General features: G+C 39.8%; 2 protein-coding genes across 12 annotated transcripts in view; one reads left to right on the top strand and one right to left on the bottom strand.

Moving 5' to 3' along the window:
- Positions 1–1,494, bottom strand: part of LOC137987865 (plastin-3-like) — a 43,740-nt gene extending 42,246 nt beyond the window's left edge. For 8 of the 9 annotated variants that reach the window (XM_068833947.1, XM_068833952.1, XM_068833948.1 and 5 more), the window contains exon 1: positions 1,288–1,481. The gene's annotated coding sequence lies outside the window, so the exon portion shown is untranslated. Of the gene's footprint in view, positions 1–1,287 lie in introns of all 9 variants that reach the window. The other variant, XM_068833955.1, reaches the window with a different exon arrangement.
- LOC137987863 (SMC5-SMC6 complex localization factor protein 1-like) overlaps positions 1–12,500 on the top strand; it is a 42,909-nt gene that overhangs the window by 2,758 nt on the left and 27,651 nt on the right. The window contains exons 1-6 of one of the 3 annotated variants that reach the window (XM_068833938.1): positions 7,162–7,246; positions 7,322–7,411; positions 10,774–11,025; positions 11,139–11,228; positions 11,618–11,776; positions 12,310–12,488. In XM_068833938.1, the coding sequence (XP_068690039.1) occupies positions 10,903–11,025; positions 11,139–11,228; positions 11,618–11,776; positions 12,310–12,488 (551 nt within the window). In that variant the 5' untranslated portion in view covers positions 7,162–7,246; positions 7,322–7,411; positions 10,774–10,902. Of the gene's footprint in view, positions 1–7,161; positions 7,247–7,310; positions 7,412–10,773; positions 11,026–11,138; positions 11,229–11,617; positions 11,777–12,309; positions 12,489–12,500 lie in introns of those variants that run through there. The other 2 variants (XM_068833939.1, XM_068833940.1) reach the window with 2 other exon arrangements.

The following is a 12,500-nucleotide window of genomic DNA, read 5'->3' on the forward strand; positions in this document are numbered from 1 at the left end:
CCTAAAATTTATACCCACTGCCACAGTAAAGAAAAACAAAATAAAGCGCCAGCTCTTGCAGGACTATAAAGCCTTTGCAAGAAGAATGCGTTTAAAACACATTTTTCGTGGGCAAAACAAATCAATCCATCCCTTCTATGTAAAATCGAATTGGGAACCGCCAGTTCAACCATCAGTAACATTAGAACACTACCTGGAAGAGGTCAAACTTCAAATTGCGGAGATAAAAATAACCAGACCAAAACACAACTTGTCACGCAAAGAACGAAAAGCACTGAACGCTTTGAAACAAAACAAAGATCTAAATTTTAAAAAGGCGGACAAGGGAACCACACTTGTTGTCATGAATAAAAATGATAAAATACAAGAGGGCCAAGTTCAAATCAATGACCTAAATAACTACAAGCCTCTTGACAAACCCATAGTGAAAGAAACACATACGAAAGTGTCACGCTTGATCTCAGAATTAAGCCGTAACAACTATATCGATGACATGACTAAAAAATGGTTGTCTCAAACACCAAATCCACCGCGAATACCTGAATTCTATACCCTTACTAAAATCCACAAGCCTACTCTTGTAGGGAGACCAATAATCTCTGGTTGTAACGGGCCTACAGAAAGAATATCAGCATTTGTTGACACATTACTTCAGCCTATTTCCACATCACAAACGTCTTATCTGAAAGACTCCACAGATTTTATCAACTTCATTGAAAAGACGAAGATGGGAAAACGAACTTTCCTTGTAACGATGGACGTCAGAAGTCTATATACAAATATACCGCAAGAAGAGGGAATCACTACAGTATGCAATGCGTACGAAAATTTTCACAAAAATAACCCTCCAATTCCCACTAACTATATCAAAGAAATGCTAAGACTTATACTTAAAGAAAACTCTTTCCAATTCAACGGAAAGAACTATCTTCAAATTCACGGTACCGCTATGGGTACGAAAATGGCTGTTGCTTTCGCAAACATCTTCATGGCCTACATCGAGACAGAAATTCTTAGCAAAAGCGTCATAAAGCCACTGATTTGGCGGCCCAGAGTCGGAAGGTAAACAATTATAAGGATTTGTGTGGGAATCTCGATAACAGACTGAAATAGATATGTACCCGCAAAAGTTCTCAATAAAAAAGCCGCACTTTATTGTCATGGTGAATTACTTGCTTTTTGTGTGCTTTCTTGCCTGATTGAATGCGATTTAAGCGACTTCTCAAATTCCCGAATCGTCACTCTTCCCTAAATAAAGGAAAGGCTGGCAACTCATTTCTAACTTACCTCAGATCTCGCCGAAAAAATTCACACTTCTCCGGCATCAGTCACGCTCAAACTCCGGCGATGGCTACACGGATAAATTTACTTCCCCTTGACCAAGTTTCAAGGTCTAGCGAGTATCCATTGCTGATAAACTGCGAAAAATATTCAAATTTTTAAACTCCTTCGAGGCTCGCTAACAACCAATTTGGACACGGCTGGTCAACGGTTCACTGAGCCTCCATATGGTGAGCGCAAACCTACGCAAGTGCACCCATAGTTGGGCAGAGCTAAAGAAATCCCAGACTAGTCCCCAAATACCTGCCTGGGGTCATGTTCGAGTTTCTAAATCGGCGAACGATATTAAAATTTTCACACTGAAACCTTAAACACAGCTCCCATCGCTTTGGTTGCCCCACCGCATGTTATAAATAGAGGATATTACATGGCCGCGCGGGGATACGAATTTTATCTTCGAGTGCTGAAAGTATCTCTCACGAGTGAGCGAAGCGAACGAGTGAGAGATACTTTCAGCACGAGAAGATAAAATTCGTATCCCCAAGCGGCCATGTAATGTTCTGTTTATTATATAGATATTGATGAAATGTCTAGATTTAAAACAACTTGTTTTATTCATTTTCGAAATGATAAAAAAGTGTTCACCAACCACTAAAACGCGCATGTTGTGTAACATGAAACAAGATATGAAAGTTATGAAAAACAAATCATGATAATGTAAAATTTGCAATAAAAATGTTAATGTAGTAGAGAAGAATTATATTAAAGCACAAAAGTATCGTACAATGAAGAGGAAGCTCGCGTTATATTGGCTAATCGTGTTCGTTACCATGACGACAGCAATATCCTCACATGTGAAAGATAAAAATGATACGTTCACTGCGCGCGGTGAAGATATGATTTTTTAGTAATAGGAGAAATCCTGGTATTTCATCAATATCTATATAATAAATCCGGATTTTCATCGAACTCTTGAAGCCTCGCGCGTGCAAAAATCCTCTCGTCCGATGACACTCGACACCACGGCTGTTTTTTTGTTGTTGTTGGAAAAAGTATAGTTTTGTTAAGTGAATTGCTTTGAGCCAAAGAAATCACCGCACCGTAATTTCTACTGTCCAAAAAACAGACAAGCGAGATTGTAACTCGGATACCTTTCAGGTATTCCGAGTAATAATTGTTGGTTTTCGATCGATATCGCTTGATGCACCGGTGTGAGAAATAACTTTGAACATTTCAATGCAACTGGAAGCGCAAAAACAAAGCACAGATGATTTCAACGATGGCATTTTCCCTGGACTCTCAACAGAAAAATGTGTCCAAAAGGCTGAAAAGGTGCAGCGACCTTTTCATATGAATTTCTTCTGCAGTCATGATAATGTGAGTTGTTGACGGATAAAAAACAGGATTGTGTTTCATACACTAGTAAATACCTTCGACTGCGTTTCAAACTCCATCCAAACAGCTTCAGTACTTACGGAGTTCGATGAAAATCCGGATTTATAACATGCGGTGGGGCAACCAAAGCGATGGGAGCTGTGTTTAAGGTTTCAGTGTGGAAATTTTAATATCGTTCACCGATTTAGAAACTCGAACATGACCCCAGGCAGGTATTTGGGGACTAGTCTGGGATTTCTTTAGCTCTGCCCAACTATGGGTACACTTGCGTAGGTTTGCGCTCACCGTATGGAGGCTCAGTGAACCGTTGACCAGCCGTGTCCAATTGGTTGTTAGCGAGCCTCGAAGGAGTTTGAAAATTTGAATATTTTTCGCAGTTTCTCAGCAATGGATACTCGCTGGACCTTGAAACTTGGTCAAGGGGAAGTAAATTTATCCGTGTAGCCATCGCCGGAGTTTGAGCGTGACTGATGCCGGAGAAGTGTGAATTTTTTCGGCGAGATCTGAGGTAAGTTAGAAATGAGTTGCCAGCCTTTCCTTTATTTAGGGAAGAGTGACGATTCGGGAATTTGAGAAGTCGCTTAAATCGCATTCAATCAGGCAAAAAAGCACACAAAAAGCAAGAAATTCACCATGACAATAAAGTGCGGCTTTTTTATTGAGAACTTTTGCGGGTAAATATCTATTTCAGTCTGTTATCGAGATTCCCATACAAATCCTTATAATTGTTTACCTTCCGACTCTGGGCCGCCTGTGCCATCAGTAACATTAGAACACTACCTGGAAGAGGTCAAACTTCAAATTGCGGAGATAAAAATAACCAGACCAAAACACAACTTGTCACGCAAAGAACGAAAAGCACTGAACGCTTTGAAACAAAACAAAGATCTAAATTTTAAAAAGGCGGACAAGGGAACCACACTTGTTGTCATGAATAAAAATGATAAAATACAAGAGGGCCAAGTTCAAATCAATGACCTAAATAACTACAAGCCTCTTGACAAACCCATAGTGAAAGAAACACATACGAAAGTGTCACGCTTGATCTCAGAATTAAGCCGTAACAACTATATCGATGACATGACTAAAAAATGGTTGTCTCAAACACCAAATCCACCGCGAATACCTGAATTCTATACCCTTACTAAAATCCACAAGCCTACTCTTGTAGGGAGACCAATAATCTCTGGTTGTAACGGGCCTACAGAAAGAATATCAGCATTTGTTGACACATTACTTCAGCCTATTTCCACATCACAAACGTCTTATCTGAAAGACTCCACAGATTTTATCAACTTCATTGAAAAGACGAAGATGGGAAAACGAACTTTCCTTGTAACGATGGACGTCAGAAGTCTATATACAAATATACCGCAAGAAGAGGGAATCACTACAGTATGCAATGCGTACGAAAATTTTCACAAAAATAACCCTCCAATTCCCACTAACTATATCAAAGAAATGCTAAGACTTATACTTAAAGAAAACTCTTTCCAATTCAACGGAAAGAACTATCTTCAAATTCACGGTACCGCTATGGGTACGAAAATGGCCGTTGCTTTCGCAAACATCTTCATGGCCTACATCGAGACAGAAATTCTTAGCAAAAGCGTCATAAAGCCACTGATTTGGAAACGATACATTGACGACATTTTTTCGTTGTGGGATGTCAGCAAACAGGATATAGACAAGTTCATCACACAAGCAAACTCACACCACCCTACAATAAAATTTACGGCTGAGATCTCGAACACTGAAGCCACATTTCTAGACACTGTTGTATACAAAGGCAAACGTTTTCAAAATCAATCCACTCTGGATGTAAAAACACACTTCAAGCCAACTGAAACCTTTCAGTACACCCATTTTTCCTCCTGCCACCCACCAGGTGTCAAAAAAGGATTCGTGAAGGGCGAAGCCCTAAGACTCCTACGCACTAACTCTTCAAAAACAACTTTTGAAGAGAACATTAACAAATTTAAATCACGTCTCCTTGCTAGAGGTTATCCGAAACGTCTGATTGAGACACTTCTATCGGACATTAAATTTACAGAAAGGGAATCAGCGCTGAAACAAAAAAATGAAGACCCAAAGGATATCTTGCCCTTTGTGACACAGTATCATCCGGGAGTGCCACACCTTAAAAAAGTTTTATTAGAAAAATGGCACTTGATACAAAATCAGCCTTCTCTACGGCAAATTTTCAAAGAGCCACCACTCATATCCTTCAAACGAGGAAAATCTCTCAAGGACGTGCTTGTGAGAGCGTAACTTTAAAGAGGTCAAAGACCAAAAATACAATACAATAGCCTCATGTGAGAGTGTAACTTCAAAAACCGGAAATACGGTACAAAAATCTCTATTGTTAAGGAGTTGTGTAGGCCTGTCAATCCTTGCTACCTACTACTGTGCATTTTCTTTCCAAGTAAGTCACACGATCGTCCACTTCAAGAAATGAACACGCTGTCTTATTATTGTGCCCTTGTTGCTTTGGTTTCAGACTACCTGGATGTGACCTCTTATGAGCTTGCGTTGGTGTCTGTTACTCATGGTGCGATGACAGCACAATAATAATACATTTTCTTTCCAAGTAAATCACACGATCGTCCGCTTCGAGAAATGAACACGCTGTCTTATTATTGTGCCCTTGTTGCTTTGGTTTCAGACTACCTGGATGTGACCTCTTATGAGCTTGCGTTGGTGTCTGTTACTCATGGTGCGATGACAGCACAATAATAATGCATTTTCTTTCCAAGTAAGTCACACGATCGTCCACTTCAAGAAATGAACACGCTGTCTTATTATTGTGCCCTTGTTGCTTTGGTTTCAGACTACCTGGATGTGACCTCTTATGAGCTTGCGTTGGTGTCTGTTACTCATGGTGCGATGACAGCACAATAATAATACATTTTCTTTCCAAGTAAATCACACGATCGTCCGCTTCGAGAAATGAACACGCTGTCTTATTATTGTGCCCTTGTTGCTTTGGTTTCAGACTACCTGGATGTGACCTCTTATGAGCTTGCGTTGGTGTCTGTTACTCATGGTGCGATGACAGCACAATAATAATGCATTTTCTTTCCAAGTAAGTCACACGATCGTCCACTTCAAGAAACGAACACGCTGTCTTATTATTGTGCCCTTGTTGCTTTGGTTTCAGACTACCTGGATGTGACCTCTTATGAGCTTGCGTTGGTGTCTGTTACTCATGGTGCGATGACAGCACAATAATAATGCATTTTCTTTCCAAGTAAGTCACACGATCGTCCACTTCAAGAAATGAACACGCTGTCTTATTATTGTGCCCTTGTTGCTTTGGTTTCAGACTACCTGGATGTGACCTCTTATGAGCTTGCGTTGGTGTCTGTTACTCATGGTGCGATGACAGCACAATAATAATACATTTTCTTTCCAAGTAAATCACACGATCGTCCGCTTCGAGAAATGAACACGCTGTCTTATTATTGTGCCCTTGTTGCTTTGGTTTCAGACTACCTGGATGTGACCTCTTATGAGCTTGCGTTGGTGTCTGTTACTCATGGTGCGATGACAGCACAATAATAATGCATTTTCTTTCCAAGTAAGTCACACGATCGTCCACTTCAAGAAACGAACACGCTGTCTTATTATTGTGCCCTTGTTGCTTTGGTTTCAGACTACCTGGATGTGACCTCTTATGAGCTTGCGTTGGTGTCTGTTACTCATGGTGCGATGACAGCACAATAATAATACATTTTCTTTCCAAGTAAATCACACGATCGTCCGCTTCGAGAAATGAACACGCTGTAATATTATTGTGCCCTTGTTGCTTTGGTTTCAGACTACCTGGATGTGACCTCTTATGAGCTTGCGTTGGTGTCTGTTACTCATGGTGCGATGACAGCACAATAATAATGCATTTTCTTTCCAAGTAAGTCACACGATCGTCCACTTCAAGAAACGAACACGCTGTCTTATTATTGTGCCCTTGTTGCTTTGGTTTCAGACTACCTGGATGTGACCTCTTATGAGCTTGCGTTGGTGTCTGTTACTCATGGTGCGATGACAGCACAATAATAATACATTTTCTTTCCAAGTAAATCACACGATCGTCCGCTTCAAGAAATGAACACGCTGTCTTATTATTGTGCCCTTGTTGCTTTGGTTTCAGACTACCTGGATGTGACCTCTTATGAGCTTGCGTTGGTGTCTGTTACTCATGGTGCGATGACAGCACAATAATAATGCATTTTCTTTCCAAGTAAGTCACACGATCGTCCACTTCAAGAAATGAACACGCTGTCTTATTATTGTGCCCTTGTTGCTTTGGTTTCAGACTACCTGGATGTGACCTCTTATGAGCTTGCGTTGGTGTCTGTTACTCATGGTGCGATGACAGCACAATAATAATACATTTTCTTTCCAAGTAAATCACACGATCGTCCGCTTCGAGAAATGAACACGCTGTAATATTATTGTGCCCTTGTTGCTTTGGTTTCAGACTACCTGGATGTGACCTCTTATGAGCTTGCGTTGGTGTCTGTTACTCATGGTGCGATGACAGCACAATAATAATGCATTTTCTTTCCAAGTAAGTCACACGATCGTCCACTTCAAGAAACGAACACGCTGTCTTATTATTGTGCCCTTGTTGCTTTGGTTTCAGACTACCTGGATGTGACCTCTTATGAGCTTGCGTTGGTGTCTGTTACTCATGGTGCGATGACAGCACAATAATAATGCATTTTCTTTCCAAGTAAATCACACGATCGTCCGCTTCAAGAAATGAACACGCTGTCTTATTATTGTGCCCTTGTTGCCTTGGTTACAGTTTCGGGGGGTGGGTGGGTGGGCGGGGGGGGGGCGGGGGGGTGGCGTAAGAGCATTATTTACTGGCAAAACGAAAATTTCCAATAACTATCGCTGGCTGGGAAGGGTTTCAACATCATAAATGCCGCTGGCTGGCGCCCACAGCAAAATGTACAATTTCCTGGCTAGGAAAAGGCCTCAAAATAATGGATGCTGGCTGGCGACCTCGGAAAATAATCTCTTGCTAGCTGGCTCTGAAGAGCGGATATTTATTTCCCAGGGTAGTTAAATATTAACCAAAAATGTCTTAATCGATGCCCACATATCGTGTATGTCAATAACAGATGAATTCAGTAAAAGTGTTCGTTGGGTACTCCTGAAGGGATTTAAGATCCACATCAGGGATGTTTCATTGCGTATTTTTGACCAAACCGTTGATTACATGCAGAATTGGGGAGCATCCCTTGTATGGTGTCTAGTGCGCTTTTGGATGCTTCCCTCTCCTCCTACACTAATTTTTTTTAGTGTATTTGATTGTTTATACTACAGGAGAAACTGTAAGAAATAAACTGTTTTGCTCGGTAGTGTAATTCGTGTTAGGCGTCATTTTCATCCACATTACAGATCGTCGTGCCATCAACAAAGCAAAACAATCGTACCAACTTCGATTTCGCCGAAAATAACGAAACGGCGCCCCATAAAAACTTAAACCTTTGCACACAAGAGAAGATATAAATACCATTATTCGATTTCCGACGCAAAACATTGTTTATCTTGTTTACCGCAATTTTAATTCCAAAACCAGACCACGAATTTTCCTGTTATTCTAAATGGCGTTGCAACAATTTCACGGCGTGAACATAAGTGAGTTCACGACGTGACTTCATTATTTTCATGGTCTTCGATTCCACGCCGTGAACTTTTTCACTCAGCAGAGTGAAAAGAATTGGAGCAACAGTGAACTTACCGTGAAATTTCAATTTCACGGAGTGAAATAGTAAATTCGCGAGCCGTGAAAGCCCCCTTTTCGCGTGAAAGGTCACAAATTGTATTTCTAGCAGATAAGGCGGCTAAAAATTGTAATATGCTGGTGGTTACAGTTTACAAAACCCCTCGGAAAAGTTTTTTCTTCGTACGAAACAATCGGTTGAAAGGGCCGTTCCACATGACTTCACATGTAACATAATCCGTGACTTTGTACGTGACGGCGGGCGGCTGCACGAATTTGGATTCTTTCTCAAAAATAGCATTAAATTTGGAACGTGGAGTTTGGCATTTCTTGGTTATAGTTTTAAAAAAGAGTTGTTACTTCTGCTCTGAAAGTGGTAAAGCGGGGCCGGCAAAGCTGCGCAATTTACTTTTGTATGAACCCGGGAATCACAGTTTATGCAAATTTAATATTTTTACGACTTTTCGAGGCTGCGCCTGCTTGGCTAAAATATATTAAATTTTAGGTTATGGTTGTTTTTCCCCTGTATATGAAATAACGAAATAAAAAGGGGAAATATATCATGTTATTTGTTTTTGGTTTAGAAATAGAGGAATCCTGCATTGTCTTTGGTGTTGTTACAAATCACTTCGTGCCCTAAACAAATAATGCTGTGACTGGCGCTTCGACCGAATCCACAAAAAGCTCACTCCACTAAACATTTTACTGATAATATAAGGAAAAAATACTTTATCGTAGTTCTGTCCTGTAGCGATCATTTTCGTCCAGATCAAGATGCCTTGCTCTAAAAAAAATTTAAAGCTTTTGGGCCGCGGTGGTTTAATTCATTGTTTCACGGCAATTTTCACAAAAGCTCCACGGGAATCAAGCGGCATTGATTGACGTTTTGAAAATTTATTTTCAACCCAACTTAAACCAGTAAAAAGGTTTACCTGTATTAGACCCAAACGTTTCTACGTATACGTAAACCTGCCACAATCTTTTCTTTTTCACTTTTAAACCTGAAAAACATCGGTGGCATTGCCACTTTTCTCGTCTTTCTCAAGTATGGCATGAAAATCTTGACAGGTTGCAGGTTTTTCTTGCACTAGCAAGTTCGACGATCACCAGAGCAGTAGCAGTAATGTTTCGTTGAGAGAGAGACAGAGAGAGACTGAGATGGATGAAGATCTTGCTGCATTGTTGATCTCAATAATTAATTTGGGCAACCAACTTGGAGGGCTGGGCACAGTATGCCCATACTGACAATAACAGCAGTTCTAAGAACAGCTCAGATTGCTAAAAGTCGGATCAGTTTTTCTCAGGTATTCTCAGTTTCGCTCAAAGTAATTCTCAAAGCTGCTCCAAGGTTCTCAAAGATCACTAGATCTTTATGTCGATCCCTGCTCTCGTGCAAAGTGTTTGTTCCTAAAACAGATTAGAAAAAAAAAAGAATTTTGTCTTTTAATGTCAACAAATTACCTTTGGCTCCACAATTGAAAAAGGTTTATTCTAACAGCTCTGTACAATCACGACTACACCCACAAAGTTTGGACACTTCGATCGCCAAAACATTTTCTCCTGGGATTCTCACGAGGTGGAATTGTGGCAAGTCTACTTATTATAAGAGCTTGAAACAATCATGAGACGGATGCTTGATTTCTTCAAACATGCACTGTTTATTTTTTCATGCAAAATGGACTGATATTCCAAGCATATAATTTATACATTTTAAGACTCTAATACTTCTTTTCAAGTCTTTCAATTAGTTTTTCTGACACAACAATACATTTTTCAGCAGCTATTATTTTTTTTTTTTAATAATCCCCTACCCACCATCCCATGTTAAGTTATGCATATAAATGTATGCAAGCATAAATTTACATGCACTAATGTGACACCAACAAAAAGAAACAGAGGGCATTTTGCACCTCATGCGCTTAGCTGCGCATGAGTAATAATTCTTCTTTACAATAAACACATCCAAGTATCGTAAACTGCTTTTGAGTAGAGCCCCAAAAGGATCGTTACAACTGGCCTAGGTTGTCAGCTGAGTAATGCTTTATTTTTTTTTCTTATGTTAAGACTACAGTTTTTGGTGTTTTGGATATTAAACCTCTGTAATTCGTAGGCAGTGTCACCTGGACAGCATCGTGTAAAAGAAGTATTGTGATATACATGTACTACAGTTGTGGGATTTCTTCACATAATTGTTGACCAGTAAGGGTCAGAAATTACATGTAGTCTCATTTGTAGTTCAGTAGTTTTACTGCAATTTTTGCTCAATAAGTTTTTGGTAAAGATAAAAACTTAAGGAAACCACCTTTAGTTCCTGTGCTGATGAAAGGCATGGCTTTAATTTTTGTTTCATGAAACGAAAGGATCCTACCCCTCCACCTGCAGTGTTCCTCATTACATCATACAAATCACCAGTGTGTCTAGCAGCTGTTGGAAGACTCCAGAGGACTGCTGGCCGACTGAAACACACACCTGACTTGGGCAGTGATGCCATGCTGTCCAGAATTGGGAAAGAAAATCACTTGTCTACAATTGCATCAACTCCTACAAAGACAAAGGCTTCTTCGTCTGAGCACTTGTGTGCTTCGGAATCTTTGAATAAGAAGCAAAGACAGGTACTTGGATACAGCAGTGATCCTTTAAATGATAAATTACACTCTTTGGCCACTTGAAAAATGCCACCTTTCAACAATAATAATTAAGCTTATTATAATTGCTTTTTTTTTAGGATCTTATCAATGACAGGGTAGATTTCACTTGTGTGGACAAATGGAGACCAGTTTCAACTTTGAATGGGTGCAGTTCAAAAGCACACAAGGTGCGATTTGCGTGAGCCAGTAGCTCTTGCTACTACATAATCTCATACACTCCACTATGTATAATTTAATTAGCTTGATTGATTTTTGATTGCATTTTTTCCCTCAGGTTGTAAAAAATTATTTCAGACGTTTACAACAAGTATTTTATCATTCAGATTTTCTCCACTAATTTCAACAAGAAGACAAATGCTTCTTAATGCATACTCTTGTCAACATCCAGCCTCATTTATGGAGGCCTGATTATAGACTTTTTTGCTTCCTGTATGGGTCCTGTTAAGGGTTTCAATTGTATATAAAAGCCTAAAAGCCAGTTTCTATGTCTTGCACACAGGATTTCATATTTTTGAAATACTTTTGGGGAGGAGCAATCTTTTTCTGTTGGTTGCAGGTGTGTGCTGCCGAGTTCCCAGGATATGTTATGAATTCAATTGATGGTTATTTAGAGGAATCTCATGAGTCTACTGTCCTGCATGTTATAAAGTCTTTTATGACCTCTGTGAGGTACCCACCAGCATCTCTGCTCTGCACAGTCATTGACCAACTGCAGGTAAGTAAAAAACTATAACTACATGTATTCCACAGATTACTTTGGCCCCTTTGCCACTGTTGCTTGAAGGACACCGCAAAGCAAGTGAAATGGGCAGGTCATATTTTTGTGTGGAAAAAAAGATATCAAAATATCTTTCTAGCTATTTCCTCTCAGGCCAGCTTGCCAATTTTAGCTGCACCGTGCTCTTTCCAGCAGTTTCAGTGGAGTTTACTTTCCTAGCTTTTGCAGAAAAAAAAATTAATTAAAGCAAGTTAGAGAAAGGAATGTGGAAACAGCATGGAATAAGAAAGTGCAAAGTTCGTTTCTACTGAATATTACCATACACGGTTGTTTTGGTTTGAAGATAGTGAGGTTGGGGATTTCATACAACTTTTGATTGTTGTCATAGTTCTCCATGAACCCTGGGTATGCTTTGTTTTTTAGACCTGGAATTTTTTTAGGTCCAATTTCTAAATCCAAGTGCACAATTCTTTTAATGATGATGACCTTCACTTAAAAAAAATTGCTTTACCTTTTTTTTTTTACCTCAGAAATCTCCTCTTGTCCACGCTACCAAAGCATTCCTGTTACTTCAGCGACTTCTCGTTTTTCATCCACCGTCACATAACTCCTCTCTGTACCAGCCCACACTTAACCTACATACTAATGCTGAAGGAACTTCAGTAGAAGGGTCTGCTTGTGATTGGGAGTTCCTGAAGACAATCTGCAGGTAATAGTAAAA

Source organism: Montipora foliosa, unplaced genomic scaffold, assembly GCF_036669935.1.
Source record: "Montipora foliosa isolate CH-2021 unplaced genomic scaffold, ASM3666993v2 scaffold_393, whole genome shotgun sequence".
Lineage (NCBI taxonomy): Eukaryota > Metazoa > Cnidaria > Anthozoa > Scleractinia > Acroporidae > Montipora > Montipora foliosa.